This window comes from Amblyomma americanum, chromosome 2 (assembly GCF_052857255.1).
Source record: "Amblyomma americanum isolate KBUSLIRL-KWMA chromosome 2, ASM5285725v1, whole genome shotgun sequence".
NCBI lineage: Eukaryota > Metazoa > Arthropoda > Arachnida > Ixodida > Ixodidae > Amblyomma > Amblyomma americanum.
In genome coordinates, this window is record NC_135498.1 from 149,729,095 (window position 1) to 149,751,770 (window position 22,676).

Consider the following 22,676-nt stretch of genomic DNA (forward strand, 5'->3'; position numbering starts at 1 on the left):
CTGTTTGGTTTCAGTTTGCTTTGCGTATTGCTCGCGCATGGCGTACAAGGCGTCCTTTGGTATCCCTCCCACCTCCAACGGTTTCCCAGCTCAACGCATATGTTACCGGTATTGTAATCAGAGATTGCACATACTCTGTGATATTTGCATACAAGTCATAGAGAAGCGTTTTGACTACAGGACAGCCTCAGGAATTCGCAGAACTTCGTTTATGTTGCTCTCGTCTAAATCCACGGCGCCACCAGCGGCGCTGTCACATGTCGTCTCGGACTTCCGCGTATAGATGCTGTGCAGTGAGATTGTTATCCAGACGGCCCCAGCGACTCACGTATTTAAGACAGCGCTTCCTCGATTTCAATACCAGGCACACGAGCCTGTTTACGCAGGTCATGTACCTTTCGACTACGCTCCCTTCCACTGGCTAACTTTCGTGCCTGCCGCGCGCATGCAGTGTAAGTGAGACGCGGACAGGGCACCCCATAACGAATGATATATAGCATGAAATGGGCGAACAAATTTTACATTCTTTTTCCGTCTTGAGATGCGGCTTTGTGGATCGCTGGATCAAAAGCAGGGCGGTGATGTAAGGATACATGTTCAGGAATAAAATGGGAGGAACTTAAAAGCCAATGCAGTTCGTATTTGAAGAAAAATGGCCAATTTATAGATAATACCGCATATTTTGGCAGGTTGGTTAGAGAAATAGAAAGAAAAAGAAATGATATGCATGCTAGCACCGGCAACTACCCCTTTTCAAAAGGGAAGCTACTAACAGCCACACATCCACACATTCATCCATACAAAGAGGTCGGAAGGCGAAGCCGTATACGAGACTGGGTAGTGAGAGATGCGTGCGCACGTGGTTGTAGAACAGTGAAAAGTTGAGGCGAGATAGTCGCACGGCCTGTGCTATCAACCAAAAAACAAGCTGCCCAGGTTGGTGAGAAAATTTCTGTAGAGAAGCGTTCGTCAGCCGTGCCATGAAGATGCGTTAGGACATAAGCAGCCACTTTCCGCAAGTGGCGCCACATAAGATTTCAAGATTTCAGAGTCAATGCGGCAATAACGGGAACACAGCGGAAGCTTGATAGGAAACGCTCGTCACAACACGGGAAAGACGGACGTCGTAAGACGACTCCATGGCACGTTGAGAAGTGAATGATACGAAACCAGGCAATTTTGAATCGTGAGTGTTCACCTTGTGATCATTCTTGCAAAGGGCGAAAAAGACAAGGGCTTAGAGAAGAGACGTATACACGAGCGCTCGTGTATAGGATGCGTCATTGTATTTTTCGCACTGTTATAAGAATGATCTGCCACCAACCCGCCCATGCTTCGACATTGGCTGACTGTGTGGTAGAAGGACATTTGCCAATTATTTGTATCAGGGTCACAACAGCGGCTCTTTCAAAATGAAAATTTTGCACGCTTTATTTTAGGACAGAAAGTAGACAGATTGACCAACAGTTTCTCCCAGATCAACTCCATACTGCTCTGACGCTATGATAGCGGCTGCTGTGCACCATATTCTAGAGTGGCGTCTTGTCGATGGAATAAGAATGCAAAAAAAGGTCTAATAGCGATAAATTTATGTAGGTACAGTTGCTCCTGAGGTCCATAATTCTTCTAATTGTGCTATACATACATACACATATCCTTTATTTCTCTAGAAGTGAAAAAAGCTCCCGGGAAAAAAGCTACTCCAGAGTAGCTTGACTAGACTCTGGGCCCATTACGAATTAAATAAAAGTGAACGTGACACAATATGACAGGCAAGAATAGCAATAGAGGAAATCGTAATCAGACATCTAGAACGCAAGGCTACTAAGTACTTCTAAGCAATAGACATAAGTACAAAATAAGATGTTCTCTATAAGATAATAGAGATAGGGGGGCGCAATTTCCTGTTTATTAGGAGACACAGTGAGGATGTACAAGCATGTGCAATAAATATTATTTAAAATAAAAACTGTTATTATCCTTCATATGACTGAGAAAATTTCTCAAAAACATTTCTTGTACAGCCGGCATTTTCACATCGCAATTAATTTGAATTAAGTGTATCAGGAACTAAGAATGTAATTATTTGCCTCCCATTGTTCGTGGGAACCTGAGGTACCGTCCATTTCTTTTTTTGAAGTGAATATCTGGGTGGGTTCATTTTTGTAAGGCTGCAAGTTTGAGGAGGAATTTACTACGGTGGGAGTTCATGGATTTCATAAGATGCGGGCGTTGTACTCTAACAGTTTTTTTACTGGTAGAATATTGTTTAGGATAAATAATGTAGGTGTATGTGCCACGTAATCGGCGGAGGAAATAATACGGATCACCTGATTATGCATGATGAGAATGTGGTTAATATGTGTATGGGTTGCGGACCCCCAGACTAAGTGGCAATAGTTCATTTGGGAATAAAACAGTGTGTGGCACACCATTTTCTTAATATCTACAGGTAGTACATCGCGACATCGACAGATGACACCTAAAGTTCTTGATAAGTTACTTTTTAGAGGTTGAATATGGTCAGACCACTTGATATTCTTCTCAAAGATGACGCCTAGATTTTTGTGTTGGGTGACAACTTCAATGCTATTAGTGCCCAGAGTAAGTGACGTAAGTGCAGAGACTGTGTGGTTTACTGGACGGAAAATTATTACTTTAGATTTAGTGCTGTTAATTTTTAAAGAGGTCCTATTGGACCAGTGTAGCACTTTTTCTAGAACGAAATTTCCTATCTCAAGTAATTCGCTTGCAGTTAATCCCGAAAGAAACAAACTAGTGTTGTCGGCATAAATTATAAATTTTGTCATATCTGTAATATCTAACAGGGAGATAATATTTATGCTTCACAGATTTTTAAACATCAGACACTGACTGATGCGAAATCTACCTAGACTGCTCCATTTCTAGATTACTCCGAATTTCTAGACTACTCTATCGCGTTTATTGTGCTAGAGCACAGGTGTTCCAAAATATTTATCCTATAGTTTTCAGTGTTTTAGCGTAATTACGCATTCAAGGCGCTGACAGTCGAGGCGAAACTCCTTAATATGACGCAGTTGTTGCATAGCGCGTTTCTTCCATTTAGATACCCGAAAGTGAAAGGGACACAGTTGTCAGCTTCACGGAGCGCTCTACGCCGTTGATAGCAAGACGACAGCCGCGCCATACCGAGATGACCTTCGCGCCGGTGGTCGCGGCCTTGCATGCGCAATTACCTGAATCGATCTGAAAATTTGGCCTCGAATATCCCCGAACACAAGCGCACTAGTAGAATTCTACCAAATTGAATTCTATAGAAATACGACTACCTCTTAGGTGCAAACAATTATTTCTGCTTACTGCAGCCACTAAAGAGTTTATAAATCCGTTTTAATTGATTGGTCACAATTATTATCCCAATTTGTCTCCCATGACGCGCAACTTAAGTGCAGAGGTGGATTTGGCGTACGTTTCTGCTTTTAAAGTCATAATATATAGCGCTAAAATCTGACACAAAGAAAGGCACATAGACAGGACGAGCGCGTGTTTTTCACACGCTCGTCGCGAAATCATCTCACGCATATGCGCCAAATAATTTATATTTGGCGTTCACAGTTTATAAATAAACGTGTTGTAAGTACGCGCTCGTCCTGTCTGTTTTTCTTTGTTTCGTGTATTGGTGCAATTTATGACGGCGTTACAAGAGATTAACAAACTAGCCCGACAACAACTCTTGCTAATGTACTCTCAGCGCCTATGATTAAGACACCTCTAAAACATAATTTTGACAACCCCATATCTGGGTGGCTCAGAAAACGAAGCCTTCTTGCTCGACAACAACATGCATGCGGACCTTTTTATATTGTATTCTTAAGCCTGCGTTTGCGTCCGTATAAGTACATAGAGCCGCCGCGGTAGCTCAGTGGTTAAGGCGCTCGGCTGCCGGCCCGAAAGACGCGGGTTCGATCCCGGCCGTGGCGGTCGAATTTCGATGCAGGCGAAATTCTAGAGGCCCGTGTACTGTGCGATGTCAATGCACGTTAAAGAACCCCAGGTGGTCGAAATTTCCGGAGCCCTTGACTACGGCGTCTCTCATAGCCTGAGTCGCTTTGGGACGTTAAACCCCCATAAACCATTAACCGTGTAAATACATAGGTGAAAAATATACAAAAATGCATTTGCATTTACGGCACGTTTCCTGCTCGACAATCGTATGAAACCGAGATGGCGTTTCTTTGTTAACGACCTTGTATAGAAGAGTGCCCTTTGTTGCTAGAATAAAAGAAGTTTACAACCAGCGCTCTACTAAGAAAACGATCATATTGACACGCATTTATGTAGGTTGCTCGTTCACGCTCAAAGCCTCTGCCAGGTGACATTACCATTTTGTTTGTGACGAGAGGTGCGACCAGACGTATGTCGATTGATCGTGGCCACGTACAACTGCTTCCACATTTTTCCAGATTGTTGTAGTTGATTTCGGTTCCTTATCTCTAATAGTCTATGCCAGCTTTAAACTGACCTCTAACGCTGCATGGCGCGTGCGCAGGTCGTGCAAAAGGTGGCTCCTGTTCGCCATGTCAGCGGCAGTACAGGCGTGCCATCGGTGTTCTGCTTCACGAAGATGGATTAGAACCAACACAAAACATTCGCCAGTGATATAAGTATTCCTTGTAATTGTATTTTTATTTCCCTTCCGCGCGCCATTCCTTCGTTCGGTGTTCCTGGACGTATAGCACACGTGGAGAATTATGAATTCCAATTCTAACATTTACGGAGTTGCACAGAGGGAGTGCTTACCTTAGAGCCTGCATGCTGGTCTTTCATGGCTGTGGGGGCCCCAGCGGCACCGGTAGCCATGTCTGCAACTGGCTTCGCTTGAGCGCCGTGTTTGCCCGTCCATGGCACCACCTCTTGCGCCGGCTGCCACAAACGTGATCAGGTGACAGAAAAAAGACATGCGATGAAAGACAAAAACATAGCACTGAAAGATTTACTGTGGTCAGTTGCAGCTTAAGGCTCGGAACGCGGTACACCGCCATGGGGTTGCAGCTAGGACACTCGCTTTGTTCAACACGGTTCACGACTTTAATTAGCGGGTATATATTATCTAATTCTCAAAGGTTGGCATGCTTTCTGTTGTTGATCACACTAGTGCTGATAATTATTCTCATACTCTTTTGAATGCTGCCAGGACATGCTCAGGAACGACAAGAGGAGGAATAATCTTCGAAGATATTCCGCGATGTATTTTTTCCGAGGATACACTTTGAACACAGCAGTGTGAACGGAGGTCTTGGGTTACAACATATGTTGTGACACTTGCCATGTTTTTGTACACCGCTGCTTGCACGCAATCTTATCATTTACTCCCGCGAGAGGCGACCAGATTTCTTTGCAATGAATGGGAGCACGCATGGTATTGTGTACAGTGTCTGATATTGGTCGTTTTTTAGGCACCTTATTTCAAAAGTTTTCCTCATTTTTGGATGAGTGGTTAGTAAAATTGCTCTTATATTCGTAGCCGAACTGATTTGACCGCGTGGAGAACTTCGCCTCTATAAGCAATTCATTGATTGTAACGCCAATTTTTTGTATGGTTATTCACTTATGAATATGTGCCTAGGACCAAAGCCAAGCGGGCACAGCAACCTTGTGGCCTAATTTTACATGGTCCGCATGCACCCCCGCCTAACCATTTTCAAGCCTCGTTCGTTGGACACCAGAGGGCGTCTGTGCGTTACTTCAGCCGCCAAACATGACCGCGACACCTAGTATGGAATCCCGTCTGAAAAGATGCGACTGAAGAGGGAAGCTGCCATCTTAATAATTGCACTGCCTACCCGGCATAATAGTTGTGGTTGTTCCCGAGCAGCGAAGAGTACCTCTTTGCTTTTCTGTTAACTGCGGTGCCATTACCTGCTCAGCATTTCATCTATGTTGCAGTTTTCCTCACTCAAGGAAGGCATCGACTAGCCCAGGCGAGGAGCCCTCTTTATATCCCGATATGTAAATCTCTCATATGTAAATCTCTGAAACGCATGATAAGGTATGTACGCTACTGCTCCGTTACCCAGATGTGCAGCTACCCCTATGCGTTATGCGGGGCAGTACGGTGCACATCTTCGCGTATTAGAAAAGCTTTGTGCGGTAAGAATGGGGCCAATGGGCGAGGCTGTGAAAATGTCGACCATGCAAGAGATTTCATTTGCTGCGAGACCACGTGGTAAAATTAGGAGTATCACAAACTCTACAAAGAAACCTTCAATGGTCTCCAGTACGCGTTTGACATCTAGCGCCTAGGTAGCGCTGCACATTCTTCATGCAATAGAAATATCACCACGGAGGAGGGTTCCAACCCCAGTTTTCTTGCACAAAAAAAACAGGGCCCCCTTAAGCTCCGTCACTATGATAGGATCAGATAGCATTAATGGCTTAATGCCCATATGTGCGGAATTGATCATTTTCTTCTACACATTCACAGGTCGATGGCAGTCGTCATATCACACCTGGAAAAGCGGTGCTGCGCACCACTGTGCCAGGTGTAATACGACGACTGCCATCGACCCGCAATGATAGGTGTTACCACCGGTGGGGCTTGTGAGAACAATGTTGCTCTTGCCGACAACTTCTGCCGATAAATCATTAATTTAAATTTCATCTGCAGCGCTGGCTAGTATATTCACAATTCAGTGGACAGGTTGGGATGGCGTCACTAGATCAGATGACATAGGTGGCCCACCTGCCCACTAGGTTGTTCCTCTAGAGATTTCTCGTGGATTATTCGCTCACGGCCTACGACGCCGACACCAACGCCGATGATGAAGCCGTATTTTCTGCCACACGAGGCCTTCAACGCTACCGAGTTAAAATTACTCTACACTTATTTTCCTCTGAGGTGTAATGAGCTCTGTAAATGCAAATGCTCAGGGTGCTTCGAGTCTAGCCTTGCTGACGTGAGGCATACCTCTATGAGCGACCAGATGAATCGCGGAAAAATCAATGCCAGTTGCTGAGTTCAGCTCGTAACGAGAGTGATCTTACCTTGGAGTCCCCAGGCAGGCCTTTCTCAGCTATAGACGGCGCAGGGACGTCCGTTGGCTGGGCCGTGCCTTGCTGCGTGGTACCATCAAGTGTCACTGCCGACGACCTCGCTTCATTCGACGCCTGGCCCACGTGCAGAAAGTGGTCAGGTAGAAAAAATGTAGGTATGAAAAGGGAATATGACTCGGGGCTATTAAATGATGTGTGCTGCTGCTTAAGAGTTACTACACCTTCGCTTCGGCGGGTTGAGACTAAGGGGTATGAAAATTTGCTAGCCTACTTTGGCATCCTAGTGCACAGCTACTGTTGCGATGACACAAGCTACCTCACCCAAGGCACCTGTTACGTACTAGTAGTGGTGTTAAATATTGTATTATTTATTTGCATGTTCCCGATGGCTGTTATTTGACAGCGCAGCTCTTAAGGCGCCCGTTCCTGCGCGGATTTCGTGTCGCAGTAGTCGGCGTATGTAGGCGTGTGACAGGCGGCGTGTTGATAGCTAGTAGCAGAGAGATACGCCACCTGTCATGGCGAGAGTGGAGGAATGATTAACCGGAAGGTGGCTACCACGGGGAGATCCCGGAGGGTGGCTAGAAAAATAACAAGCCACCTGCCAGCCGAGGAGATGGCGTGAAATTACGTGAAGAGCTGCACTGAAATTTCGCATCACCGACTGTCGTAATCTTCCAAAAAGCAAAAATTGAGCTTAAGTCATTGAAATGAAGAAAAAAAAAACTTCCAAAACATAGCGCTTTCTCATACGACAAAACACGCCGTCTGGCAACTTACACCGCCCTCCGCACCCCCCCCCCCTCCTCCTTCTCCCCATGCGGTGCCATGACTGAGACCTGAGTGCAAGCGGAGATCATTCTACGATTCTCTGCAAAACGACCCAAAATTAAAACCAATGCCAGGGGCCTAAAAATGCAGGTTCAGTCTCTGACTTGCTGATATGAAGAAAATTGAGACCCCACGGCACACAAAAATAACGTTTTTCAACAACCATCTGTTTGTGGGCAGAGTCAGAATGCGCAGTTTAAACAAGAAGGCGTTGCAGGAGGCAGCAGAGGTGTTCATTTTAGACGTTTTAATGCACTTCGTTCAATCTAAAAGAGTGTAATGACTGATACAAAGGAACTGGCAAGGGCACGTGAACAAGATCTCCGTCGCGCCCTTTTCCGGTAACACTGGTGAAATATTTCGTTGGCAGCCAGGTACATAAGAAAGATTTGCTTGGACAATTTCCGGGAAATAACCACACGCTCCACCAGTCATGTGACAATCTATTGGTACATCAGACATTTGCAAACTTCTTGCGAAGCGCAGATTACAAACGCTACGTAGGTAAAGGTCCTTCACATCGCAAAGCAAAAGAAAACAGTTAAAAAATTGGAGCGCGAATAACTGGGACAAAAAGGCTGCAGGACCTTCCACGTAGCGTAAAAAGTTCGTCCGGCTAGTTTTCGCATGAGAAGCTCATGTAAAAACTGCGGAAACACTATGTACCTTTATTGTATACATCTTGGAACATTAGAAAACCTGCGGCACAGACTACACTTTGTTGACAAAGAACAAAATGCATGTTGTGGGAGTTCACAGTGACATTTATTTTGTCTCCCATTTATCTTCCTTGTTCTGTAACTCCGTCTACTGCAGGAATAATTTGAGGCAGTCGACATTGGATTTCACCGTTCTAAATACTAGCGACTTGTCTTCGCACTTCCCATAACAAAACTCCAAATATATTTTCGAATCGATAGCACTTCCAAGAACCTCGTGAAAATTCTTAGCCATATTTACTGCCTGACAAAAGTTCTCCTTGTTCACCGCGTTCATGAGGTAAGTACCATCATCAGTCTCACTACGCCCTCTGCGGGGCAAACGTTTCTCCCGTATTTCTCAAATTACTAAGTGCTGAAATGTGAAAATCCTGAGAACCATTTCAAGTCAGGCATAAGAAATAACGCAAAAAATTATTTGTAAGATAGGCGCCTTTGCATATGGAATTAGCTGCTGTACGCTTCCCTTAAGCGCACTTATTATTTTTATTGTTTTTTTACATTAAGCAAATGCCTTAGTATTGAAAACAGAACTTCGTGTGAGACCTGGTCACATGCTTTCGGCAGATGAATCTGAGGCATGGCTACCACACTGTTCCTGCTTTCGCAGCACTCTAGCATAGTACCGGCTACTTTAACGATGAGGAAAGGCGGGGGCAGGTGATGCAGAACAGGGTTAATTCGAGGGATATGGGAGAAGCCTTTGCCCCGCAGAGGGCGTAGTGAGACCGATGATGACGACGATTTGAACTTTAGCAATTCGATTGGGATGAGGGCTGTTATCCGCGATTCTTGATATTTTCCCACTCGCTGCTGGGTGGCCCTGCCAAACCCGAAGCTGTGGCTCTATACCACCGTGATTAACCAGTTATGCCACCTTACATGACACTAACTCCTGGAATGCATGTGCACGGGGGGCTATAATTTTTTTTGTATCCAGAAGCTAGAAGATAAGCTAACGGCTACTGCGCAGCCTGAAGTGTGCGACCGTAAAGTACCCTGTATAAATGTACATTCACATATTTTGGCTGCGAAGGGTGTGAAAACGGATTTCATATTCGACCCACGAGGGGCTCAACAGCATCGATTTGACACTTGCAACGGAGACCTGCGGGTGACTTTGGCGAATGGCCTGATCAGAAAAAGACATGTAGGCGTTTATGCTACCGTAAATCAGAAGGTGCATGCAGAATAAGCTCTGCACAGATTTCAAATTGCCGTTAAAAGAATGGTTACATAAGAGTGGCTATTCACTGGGCGAGCGCAACCTGCGACTGTTGAGTTTAATGAAAGCGACAATTTTGTTATGCGCGCAAGTTTTAAGCGTGAATGCGTCTTTAGTCGCATGACATAACCTTGACGCAATGAAAAGTACCGAGCATGCGTTTCTTCTCTAATGATGGAAACTATGGGTTCTAGAGGCTGAGAGCATTATGATGGGTCCGCCAAGCTAGCTAGCGGGAGGAGCTGAAACAGGAGAAACGTGAAAAATATGTGCACTTGCTAACATCGATAGCAATGCTTTACTAAAACAAAGCACCATATTTTTTCTCTATGCCAGTGATATTTCAGCTTATTTTCAGCGCTTAATGTAAACTTAACTTAAGCAACAGCGTCTGTCTTGTAGACATCCTCGCGTGCGGAAAGGCAGCTGCAACAGTGCAGTGTTATCACCCTGCTATTTGGTGCGCGCTACACAATTTCTTAGGAGAGGTACATTTTCGCCTCGCCGAGAATTGATCAGATTAGTCGAAAGTACTGTGTCAGCGGCAAGGGCAAGGCATGCGTTGAGGAAAATAATTTTTTCGCCTAAATGATCTTTTTCCGCAGATAAACTGGTGTTTGCTTTCCTGTCTTTCTCGGTATTTCTTCCACACCTGGCGACGGGAGCTCTAATCCTCTTTGCTGATGAGCCGGGTATATGTAGCCTACTCCAAGCACTGCGCCGTGCAAGCTTGCCCAAGCAATACCTGCAAGCCCCTGCATCGGGTTCAATTCGACACTCAACCGTTACCTTGCGTCGCGCTCAAAGATGCGCTTAATGCATCGCGTTGACGCAGCACTGTTGTCTCAATGCATAGATTCAATGCAATGGTGACTAATACTGGCGCATAACTATTATCTGGGCGGTGTTTTTCTTTAAATACTGACACCTTAGAGCTAACCGCAGATTTAGTGCTTATTATAGTTTTTAAACAGGTCAGTACAGACGCACAATATTAAAAGGTTTGGAGGTCACCCTCTGTAGTTGGTGTCACCGGCGCCGTAACCCGCGGTCCAGTAAAACGCATATATTGTCGATTCTAGATATGTACAGTCCGGATATATCAAATTATTGTACTTCGGGGACAAACAGCGTTGTCAAAACAAATAGCCCTTCTCTACACTGAACCTAAAAGTGCACAATGTCTGAAAATCTGCATAATATTAACAGCGGTGCTGTCCATCAGAATACAGGTAAGACATGCTAATTAGCAGGCTAGTGAAGTAATATTAAATAGTTTACTTTTCAAATATTACCGTTAGGCTCCTTAATTACTGACAGGCGTGTTGCCCACCGTATGCAAGCTACATATCAGTTTTTAGAATTTCAAAAACGCGGTTACCCTCGGCGCTTTGGCCTGTGGCGGCGCTGTGTGTAGATATGATGTGCTTTCAGTTGTGTCGTTGGTTTTGCATGCTACGGCTGAATCAGTTCAAGCGTCCATCGTTGAGTGCACAGTTCTTTGCATGATCAACGCCGCCCTCAGCTCCACTCGATGTTTTGCACTGGCTGACCTTCTGCTGCTCACTGAGCTGTCTGACACCTGCCAACCCAGCGAAGTGCCCTCTATCTCTGCATCTCGAACCCGTCATACCATCGACACCCGTTCTCTCCTGTCGGTCGAATATTCGAAAAATTGGAGTATTGACTGATATGTTCGATTCGCTGAACGAATCACAAAGTGGCTGTTCAAAACTATTGGAAACGAATCGATTATATTCTCGTTTTGGAATAATTGGCACCAATTTCGATAAGGAAATTCGTAGTGTTTTTGGAAGACTGTTAAAAAAACGGGGCGTACTCCGACTCCGCACAGCACGCTACAGCGATCGGTCCTGCGTGGGATGGTCGGATCAGCGCCGCGACACGGTTCTTTCATTCGGCAGCGTTCGTAATGCTCATAAATGACCTTCAAAACTGGGCAAGGTCAAAGGTCTCAGGAAAACATAGCAAACGCTGCAGTAATTTCTAATATCAGAGGCCATGGCTGATACGTAACTCTCGCCGCTCTCATCTATTAATATAATAATGTTGGTATTGTGGTAATATTAATTGTGGTATAAATATAAATGACCCAGTAACATCATCTGTACTCGCTGGACACCTCAATCGCGCCTTTAGGACAGGAGGAAGGTGGGAGTAAAGAGAGAGAGAGAGAGGGATCCGGAATAATTTCGACCACTCGCGGATCTTGAACATGCACTGACATCGCACAGTACGCGGGCGCCTTTTGGATTTTACTTAGATGGGATGCTGGTTAATTCGTTGTCGTAATCAATATCAAAGGATGATTTCCCTGCATGTATGATACGACTGTCACAGAGCTACCATTTTGACTTCATGGCACACGCGTTTTTTGAGAGCTATACTTATAGCTCCTTTAGGTGTAGTACCGAATCGCAGCTTCCCCGCTAGAGATTCACTGTTTTTGTACAGTTAATCACTTCGTGCAAATATTCGCAAAAAAAGTGAATAATCGTGAAGTACTCGATTCGTGTTCAATTCGGTGTTTAGCTGCACTATTCGTATTCGATTCAGTTTTTAAAACGTGCTTCTGTCACACCGCTACCACAAACCCCATGGACGCCTGATTTCGTTACATGAAGTTTCTCTTCACGTCTCATCCTATCCTTTTCCCCTTCGAAACCGCTATACTTAAATAATTTCATGCAGATGTTACTGGTGCACTGTTCGGTCCTGTTATAATTCAACGCTACAATGAGCCAGAACATATTATAGCTTACACGAGCCATTCCCTCAGCCAGCCAGAGCGCAGTTCCATGGCCACCGAACAGAAATGTCTTCCTGTAATCTTCGCTGTGCAGCGGTTTTGTTCATACTTGTAGGGACTCCCATTCACCATCGCTACTGATCATCATTCCCTCTGCTGGCTGGTCACCATTCGGGCTTCACTAGCGAGCTGCGCCCACTGTCTACAGGTGTATTACATCGCGGTCGTATACAAGAGCGGCGGACGGCACGCTAACGCAGACTGTCAGTCCCGGACGGTGCCTGTCACAACCGAGTGTGACAGCGACAATTTCAACCATTAAATTTCAGTCCTTACAGAACTTTTTCGACGTTACCGTCATTAGAAGTGAGCAAAGAAAAGATCCCGACCCACAGGCTCACTTTGTAGACTCACAAAGTCAGGGGGCTACAAACCGATTTTGTGCACGTAACGGCCGCGTGTTGAAGAAGAGGTACTCACCGCCGACGATGCGTGGCTGTGGTTGCCAAAGACCTGTGTTCCTCCGTTACACGCGTAATGCGCGGCGACCTCATCTATGGACACCTCAGACTGGCTTGTCCACTCCACCGGAAGCAGGAGCAGTTTTACTGGCTGAGAATGTCTTAAATTGCTGAACCGCACGTGGCGAGTTGCACGTAGTGTCCATGTTACAAAGGAACTATCTCCACTCTAACTAGTACGCTTAACCCTCTGATGCCTCCTCGCGGTCCGTTAGAACAAGTTAAAATTGATCGATTTGGTCCTTTTCAAAGTATTCGAATGGAAACCGCTGGATCATCGTCTGTGCCGATTGCCGTACTCCTTAGAATGAAACGGTTGGTTTTCAATCGCCTACCGCGAACATAGCATCGCTTTTCCTGCTGAACTGTGTAATTACATGCCATATACCCACTCGAACGAAGCCGTCAATTCACTGGTGATGGCATTGAAGAGCTTTTGCGTTTCTGCAGAACAACTTTCTGGCGCTCAACGCCTTACCACTCTGACACGAATAGTTTGATCGAACGCAAGAATACAACTCTCACCAACAGGCTTTCCATGTATGTGGGGTCAGATCAGAAGAATTGGGGCCACACGGCCCTTTGTCACATACTGCTGCGAAACTGCAATTCATGAGATGATGGGAGCTAATTCTTCCTCTTGTACGCTCGGCCACCTTTATACAGACTAGACATCATCCTTTCATTTTCCTCTAGGGACGACCCCTGCATCGCCGAGACCGTGTATTACCGAAAAAGATCGCCACAACGCCCGCCTAGGTCCAGTTCTTCGAAGGATAAGAGCGCTTCAAGGCGGGCTACGGTGACCGCCGCCGGCATGTAACCTACACACTCGGCTATGTAGGCTTGCTTTGGCAGCAGTTCTGGTGCTGTGGCTCCAGCACAATCTACTGGTCTATTACCAGGGCCTTATGTGGTTGCTGCCAGTAACAGTGACGTGGCTTAAGAGTGCACACCCCAGCGCAATTTGTGATTGTTTCACGAAGACTGAATTGTTGTGCGTCACTCGTTTCAAGCGCTGTCATCCTCCTGAGAAAATTTACCTCGCCCAGTGTGATTCGACTGGACAGGGAGAAATGGAATGGTCGCAAAGCCGCTCAGTGGTTAGGGCGCTCGGCTACTGATCCGGAGTTCCCGGGTTCGAACCCGACCGCGGCGGCTACGTTTTTATGGAGGAAAAACGCTAAGGCGCCCGTGTGCTGTACGATGTCAGCGCACGTTAAAGATCCCCAGGTGGTCAAAATTATTCAGGAGGCCTCCACTACGGCACCTCTTTCTTCCTGTTTTCTTTAACTCCCTCCTTTATCCCTTCCCTTACGGCGCGGTTAAGGTGTCCAACGATATATAAGACAGATACTGCACCTTTTCCTTTCCCCCTAAACCAATTATTATTATTATTATTAAGCCGCGAAGACGTCGGAGAAAGATCTGCGGGCTAAAGAGAATGAATATCTGGGGACTTTCTCGGTTTAAGCTTTCAAGATACCTGCAACTTACATCTGACAGCTTAGGTGACCCCCAGTCTTAGAAAAGGCTTTAAACTTAACTACAAACTGCACTTTGGATACGTGGAAGTGTTTTGCAGTCCCAATAAATTCGAAATTTGTAATCGACTCTGCACAGTAAGAGCATGCCAATGAGCTGAAAACATTTATAAAAAATAAAGTACTTCGGTTTATAAGCTGTTACCTGATTCTCTCCAACTTGTTTACCCCTCCCTTTGCACTGCCCCAAAGGCCTTCAGCCTCTTTCGTTAGTGGCAGGATGTCCCATTGCTGTGGGACACTACCTCTCTCATTTTCGTCATTATCACATTGACTACTGCATATATTTCAGTTGAACTCTTCGGCTACTTTGACAATCTTATCCTTATTGCTAATGACATTGCCGCCTGTGTCTCTTAACGCTTACACCTGATTTTTGCCTACACGTAGTTTCCTCTTCACCGGTTTTAGGCTTCCTCGTTTCTTTAGAGCATCCTCGATGCTATCCATATTAAGCTTCTATGTGTCAGTTACCTTGCGCCTATTAACTTTGGGTGCTCTAACAGTCCTATTCGGTCTGTGGAATTTGATTCTTTCATGCTTTGGCGTTTCTTAATAACATCTTTCGTATCCCGAGAGCTTGCCGGTAAACTGTCGAACCATCCTATACCGCCTAGGTGTGCCGTGCACTCCGTAATGACTACAAAGTTTAGTTAGCTGGAGATGAAGGCTTCTTCATTTCTTGGCCATCTTGGCCGAGAACGGTCCCATCGCCCCCGCGAAGGGGCTGGTCTTTTTCGTGCATCATATGAACGGATCGCGCTGCTTGCGTGTAAAATGAGAGGTTAAATCGCGCACGAAATGTCTTTAAACCTAAGGTCATATCAGCGCATGGAAATTTAGATATCATTTCGTAATTATTTTCCATTCGGCAAAGGCTATAACCTCCACACTTGTGGCGCCGCACTAATATTCTCTCGTTTTCTTGCGGAGGCGAGGCTGCTATTGAAGTCACATGACCAGGGTACCTAGCTTTACTATTATGTGAACGCGGCTCGATTACATTTATTTTATGGGGCGTGGCGGCCGACACTGCTGGCTCACAAGGAGCCAGTTGCTGTGCACTTTTCAGAGAAATAATCGCACCATGGATCGCTGGGACGCGGAGGACCTCCTTCGCTTCCGCTTGTGGGAACCGCCGTCGCGGGTGCCGGCAGTCCCCGCCGAAGGGTCCTTCATGGGCCGGCTCCCCTCCTGTGAACGCTCGGCAGCATCTGGACCAGTTGCCTGAAAAACGCAGAGGTGACCCGTTTAATTCCTTACATCTTTTAGGCAAACGCTTGCTTTCACAGCTAAAGGAGCTGCTTCGTTGAATCACTATATAAACTGAGAGGAAGAGACGTAATAAAGTAAATCTAAATTATATGCATTTACCAGCTGCAATATTACGTTGACCGTTTAAAATCTTAGAAAACTGAGTATAGAACACCAGTTATGAAAATAAAACGATAAGAGAAACCGAAAATTATGAAGATTCATTAGAAAGCCGGAGACGCCCATTTTTCGAGAGCAGAAAAATGAGAGAGCAGGAAAAGCGGAATAGAGCTTTAAAGCAAACAATCAAAATATTACATTCATTTGCTTTAGTCCAATCGAAGAAGCGTTTTGGCTCGCATGTAGCCTCGTGAAAATAACCCTACCTTAATTACCCGACAAAAAATTCTTAGACATTGCATACTATCAGACCAAAAAACATTTGAAATAACTGAACACTTGCGTAAATGTAGGATGACATGTTGGTTGGGCTGCACAGATCTTCGCACCTTTCCGATCGCCTTTACGTTTACCAAGCAAGGGTCACTTCGCTATTTCCTTCTGTATTTATGAGACGCCAATCTTGGCATCGTTAGGCCGTACTGTAGCGGACATGTGACGGGTCATGGTGTATAAACAAACTTAATATCGCAGCTCATTTAAAAGTTAGGGGCCCTAAGTAACAGATTGTCGCGTTGGGCCGCACTCTCCTTCGGTAGTCATCAATGCTTAATTCCATGCTATCTATGCTTTAACCACGTAGCAAGCCAAGTGGATTTGGTTTCTTACTGAATATGGATTTGAGACTAATGTTCCAAGGCTACTTAGGCTATAAGGGATGCCGTAGTGGAGGGCACCGGATAAATTAGCCCCCCTGGGGTTCTTTAAAGTGCACGGACATTGCACTGTAAAATGGTGTCTAGCATTTTGCCTCTATCAAAATGCAACCGCCATGGCCGGGATTGAAACCGCTTCTTTCGGGTCAGCAGCGGAGCGCCACAACGACTTGTCTACAGAGGCAAGCCTAATGGGAGCCAAAAAGCAGACGAAGAGCTGGCGTGTTTACCCGCATTCGCTAATTATAACGTTAATTTCCCCAGAAGCTGTACCTAGAGTGAAACAGCCTGCAACCTATTGCTGGTCGGCTTTTCCTTGCGTAGTAAAATACAATTCTATTTCCCCGCTTACATTGCTCACGTTATGGTTGTTTAGTATAGATTTGTGTTGGCTGGTTAGTTAAATATTCTGTATGTTCATTCTTAACGTTGAAGTGGACGTTTTTTTGTGTTCGTGGATCTGCGCACCTGCCAAAAAGCACTGCGTGGATATGCGAGAAGTGAATGTGTCAGATGGCAAAATATGCATTGTAACGTATTACTGCTATTATTGGTGCGACAGCATTGCCATCCTGATTGAAGAAAGCCCCAGCTGCATTCGGCATCCTCTTTCATAAACTTCGGTGATTGGTTTACGCGGCGTGTTTGGTCTACGGCGCGTGTGATATAAGCATCAGCCACCGAACACTTACAATCCGCACTCCTCTAGCTAGTGGTTGTCCACCCACGCGCCCACCGGTGCCCTAGAACCGTCTTTCCCCTCCAGCTCACTTTCACAGCCCATAACTAAACTGCACCGCATGAAGCACCACCCGCCTCCAAACCACCTCCTTTCAACCCCCACAAGGCTTCCTCTCACAAATTCATGCAGCAGCGGAAGAAAAAAGAGACGGGGAAACCGACTGCTAATTCGTAATGGGAAAGCCAGCTTCCCTCCAGAAGCACTGCCCACCCGACACCTTCCCAGTACCTTATCGTGTGAGCTAAAGACGCGCCAACCAAAACCCTCGGCTCGCCTCCCCACCCCACCTTCACCCTTCCGAAACTCCGTCCAACTCAGCCCACCTTCAACATCTAGAAGCGTAGTATTAGAGTTAAATAATTAAATAATTCATTACAGTGATCAACAGAGGTAATTCCAAATGCAGCTTTCTCGCACCACATTTCATGACCGTCCTGGTAATTGTTTTACAGCACAAGCTTCATAGCTTGGGATAGTGATATAGCCCTGCTTTCTACCGTGGAATCTGCAGCATCGGCCGCGCGACCTTTGTTACTTTGATAATTGGTTAAATTTAACTTACGGAATTCAATTTAGGTTTTTATTCAATTCAGCATCATCACCATCAGCCCGACTACACCCACTGTAGGGCAAAGGCCTCTCCCATGTCTCTCAAATTAACCCTGTAATTTGCCAGCTGTGCCCACCCTATGCCTGCTAACTTCTTACTCACCCGCCCACCTAACCCTCTACCGCCCCGTGCTAGATTTGCCTTGCCTTAAAATCCACTCCATCACTCTTAAGGACCAGCTGTTATGTTACCTTCGCAATGCATGCCCTGCCCAAGCCCATTTCCTCTGGATTTCGACTAGGATGTCATTAACACGCGTTTGTTCCCTCACCCACTCTGCCCGCTTCCGGTCTCTTAACGTTACACCTATCATTTTTCTTTCCATGGCTCGCTGCGTTGTCCATAACTTAAGCTGAACCTTTTTCGTTAGCCTCCACATTTTTGCCCCGTAAGTGAGTACCGGTAAGATACAGCTGTTGTACACTTTTCTCTCAAGGGATATTAACAACCTTGCCATCCAAGATCCTGAGAACCTGCCACATGCGCTGCACCCCATTCTTATCCTTCTAGTTAGTTCCCTCTCATGATCCGGATCAGCTGTCACTACGTGCCCTTAGTAGGAGAATTCCTTTACCACTTCCAGCATCTCGATGGCAGTTGTGAACTGCAGTTCCATTGCTATACTATTGAACATTAATTTGGTTTTCTGCATGTTAATTTATACACTGCTCGTTCTGCTCTGCCTGTCTAACTCATTCATCATGATTTGCATTTCACCTCCTGAGTGGCTCATCAAGGCAATGGGATCAGCGAATCGCAGATTATTGCGGTATTTTTCGTTAACTCTTATCCACAACTGTTCCCAATTCAGGCATCGGAATACCTCCTGCAAAAAGGTAATGACTAGCATTAGCGAGATGGTATCTTCTTGCCTGACGCCCTTCCTTATTGCAATTTCATTGCTGACTTTATGGAGGACTATGGTAGCTGTGCAGTTGCTAGAGACATCCTCCAGTATTTTCACATAAGGCAATTTTACACTCTGAATACCCAATGCCTGCATGACTGCCGAGGTTTCCACTGAGTCAAACGCTTCCTCGTAGTCAATGCAGGTTATATATAATGTTCAGGTATTATCTGCGCATTTCTATATCACCTGACTGATAGTGTCAATATGACCTATATTAGAATATCTTTTACGAAAGCCTGCCTGATCATTTGGTTGACTGAAGGTAAGGTTGCCCTGATTCTGTTAGCAATTACTTTAGTAAATACCTTGTAGGCAACTGACAGTAGGCTTAAGCTGATCGGCCTAGTTCTTCAAGTCCTTGGCGTCTACTTTGTTATGAATTAAGATAATATTAGCGTTCTTCCATGCTTGTGGTGCGGTCGAGGTCATAAGGCATTGCTTATACAGGGCGGCTAGTTTTTCTCGCACAATCTGCCCGCCGTCCTTTCAAATGCAATTCAACTGCCAATCATGGCAAATGGCGGTCACCTGCCAGAGTTTTCAGGTGGAGAGAGGGAGATACCCCATCTAGCTACGTTTATGGTAGAGAAAGGATAGAGCAAGTGCGAAAGAGAAGAGAGAAAGGCGACAGTTGGGCAACCAGATTTCGATGATTCGCATGAGCGCGACGAGGCGCTTTCTTACGGCTGACGATGTATATTCCACGGTGAAATGTTGGGCTAAACAGCTGTACAAATCAAAGCTATAGGAGCTTTCGTTGATTAATATGCTAAGCGGATGAGCTTAGCTCTATAAATTGTTTTCCTACCAAAGCCCAGTTATGTGCATAGTGGCCTGCACCATTGGAAGCCTTTGGATTGACGTCGACGGCCTGCTAGGCTCCGGCGGTGTGGATATTAGTGGAATGCATGACGGGTGATTCATCTTGTCTGTTTAAGACATTATTTTTTAAAATACGAGTTTATGCAAGAGCGCTCGATCGCTACAACCGGCTGTAGAAGCCCCTGATGCGAAACCAAACATACGGCAATAAAAGAAACTAATTCATGAAAAACTAGGAAGGCATGCACAAAACTTCGAGAAATAATGCGTTTGTATGTCCGCAGTTTGTGCGTCCTTCACACTGCACAGTGTAGCAGTGGTGCGCCGGAAATCCCGTTAGCGATCACTTCAGCTCAGACTTCACTAGCATGTATTTTTTCGGCTCATTGCTAGTTTTACCTATTTTATTACTGGCAGTCTTGAACGCTGCAAAACCCGCACAAAAGTCTATAGCACTTTGGAAAGTTTTAAATTTGTTCGCGTATTTATCATTTAGACAGTACCCTCAAAATTTCTGTTACTGCTTTAAGGACTACCTTACGGTATGACATTTATCTTAAGTCGATGATCTCCAATTACGAAGGAACAAACACTCATTATATGGAACAAGCATCAAAGAAATCTGAGTGTTTTGAGTTTTTCGCAAGTGCTATTGCATTTAAATATAGCCTGGACTGAAGTGCCCAACGTAAACACTTTTTTGAGCTTATTTTCTTCAATTCGTCAGCTACTGCATCCAGCGTTATTTAAACGTGAACAATCATTTTACGTTTAAACGGAAAGCATGACACGCACAAAGCAGTGCCTGCAGAAAGTCAAATTAGCGCAAATGGTGCTCGCACTTGACACATTGCTCTCATTTCATTCGCGGCCCACGCTGATCACGGAACTCGCTGTGTACCGGTGGCATGCAGTACGAAGGCACACGGGATTTCGCTGCGTTGTTGCTTACCTCAGAATTGGAAGACTGACTGTGGCGCCGATTTTTGGACTTCTTTCGTTTGGGCTTGCTCGAAGCATGGCTCGAGTAAGAACCGTATGGATCGGGATCGGGGCGCTCCATGGTTCAAACGGTTTCGCCCAGGGTACGAGATCTCTCCCTGATCTGCGCTGGAGCAAAAGAGGAAGAGCAATTCGACCTGCAGTTCGTTGCGAAACAGTTGGGTTTTTCCTCGTGGTCAGTCAGAACGAATGAAGAGTGCCGTCAGTAAGGCTGCGGTGCTGGACATCCGTCTTGGTGATCGTCTTCGTCGTCCCTATCGCCGCACGGAGCTTCTTCTTTGTTTCCTCGCTGTAAGATGGTGCATTTGGAGTTGACAACAGTTTCAAGCACATCATTCAATCTTTTTTTTTACTTTAGGCTCAGATGGTCCACAGGAAAAATTAAACCGACATCTAACACTAACAAACAAATTTCATTCAGCGGCTGTTAGTTGTGTGAGTAACCATAATATCCTGAATAAAGTTTCTCACCACAGCAGCATTTTGGCACCTTAGTGCAGTAATTTGGCCAGAACCTCCAACATGAATACAGCAATTAACGACGTCGTTAGACACCAGTGGCTGCGTAGAAACTGACCAAGGCGGCAGTCAGGCCTTTGCCGCAGAAGAGGGCATTAAAAAATCTCCGAGACCGGGTACGCCTCCATTAGGAACTGAACCTGGCAACGTTTAACGCTAGAGCGTTACCCATTGAACATATAACTTTATCTAGAACTGTAACTCGCTGGGACGCTAGAATCATACCTAGCTAAGCTAGCCTGGCTGTGCTGTTCGAGTAATGTTCGTATATTAAATGGGATGTTATAATGCTTGGAGAGGTTAGAAGACAGATGAGGTGTATTCAGCGCTTTTTTTATTCGAGAAGCCCGTGTTCGGTGGCGCAGAACTTGGGAATCGGAAACATGAAACAGGAACAGATCTGGGGGAAGAGGGGAAGGTGGCGGGTCGTCTGATATGTGAAGGTAAGTCATAGCATCCTCTTGAATGTTGTGTGGATCGTGAGCATGGCTGTGAATCCAGTGTATGCGCGCAGGACATGGGTACTTTGCGCAGAGCACATCAATTGATGGTGTAATCTGAAATGTGCGTCGAACAGCCTTGAGATATTTAAGGACGGCGAGGAAGTCGGTGTAAATACGAACTGTATTGAATCTGGGATTGAGCGGAAGGGAAGCAATAATATTGTAAGTGGCTTGAAGTTATAATGTCAGGGGACTGCACGTATCCGCTGTATATGTCGCTCGAGAGTTGAGATGCGGATGGGAGGGACTATACCACAGCAGTAACTGTCCGCTCTGGAGTATGCAATGCACCGGTGTACAATATGCACCCTTCAGGCAGATACTTAGCTGTTACCGACGAGGAAACAGTGGGGCGATTGTCTTTGAGCTGAGAGTACGATCACAGAGGGAGTGTCTTTTAAACGATGAAGGTGTAGAGACTGTTTGCGAGCTCCGTTTGCCACCCGCTGGTCGATGAGTTCACTGAGTGTGTTGAGTTGGACGAACTCCTGAAGCACGGGTATGGGTGTTAAACGGGGATGATATGTTATGGCGCGCATAGCCTCACGTGATAGCTTCAAGGGAGTCCCACTGTCTGCAGGTGAGACATTGAAATTGTGCCTGATATATTATCCGTGGCTGAAGGATAGAGCGCACAAGCTGGCAGGCAGTATGAGCACGCGCGCCACCAGAGCGCATAGCTATGCGACAAATCAGACCTAGAGTAGCGTGAGCCAATTTACGGGTGGCTGCCAGCCACGCGGTGCCAGTTCCAGATGTATGAAGGAGAAGGCGAAGAATAGGAACAGTTTTTACCGGAGGAAACGGAGAACCATCTAACATAAAATTTAAAG

The 22,676-nt window shown here is 45.7% G+C and overlaps 1 protein-coding gene across 1 annotated transcript in view; it reads right to left on the reverse strand.

Annotated features, from left to right (window-relative positions):
• Nucleotides 1–21,800, reverse strand: part of LOC144120144 (acetylcholinesterase-like) — an 80,307-nt gene extending 58,507 nt beyond the window's left edge. The window contains exons 1-4 of the mRNA XM_077652579.1: nt 20,772–21,800; nt 15,732–15,872; nt 7,027–7,149; nt 4,783–4,905 (exon numbers count right to left, since the gene is read on the reverse strand). Of these exons, the coding sequence (XP_077508705.1) occupies nt 4,783–4,905; nt 7,027–7,149; nt 15,732–15,872; nt 20,772–20,882 (498 nt within the window). The 5' untranslated portion in view covers nt 20,883–21,800. The remainder of the gene's footprint in view (nt 1–4,782; nt 4,906–7,026; nt 7,150–15,731; nt 15,873–20,771) is intronic.
• Between the last annotated feature and the right edge of the window lie 876 nt (nt 21,801–22,676).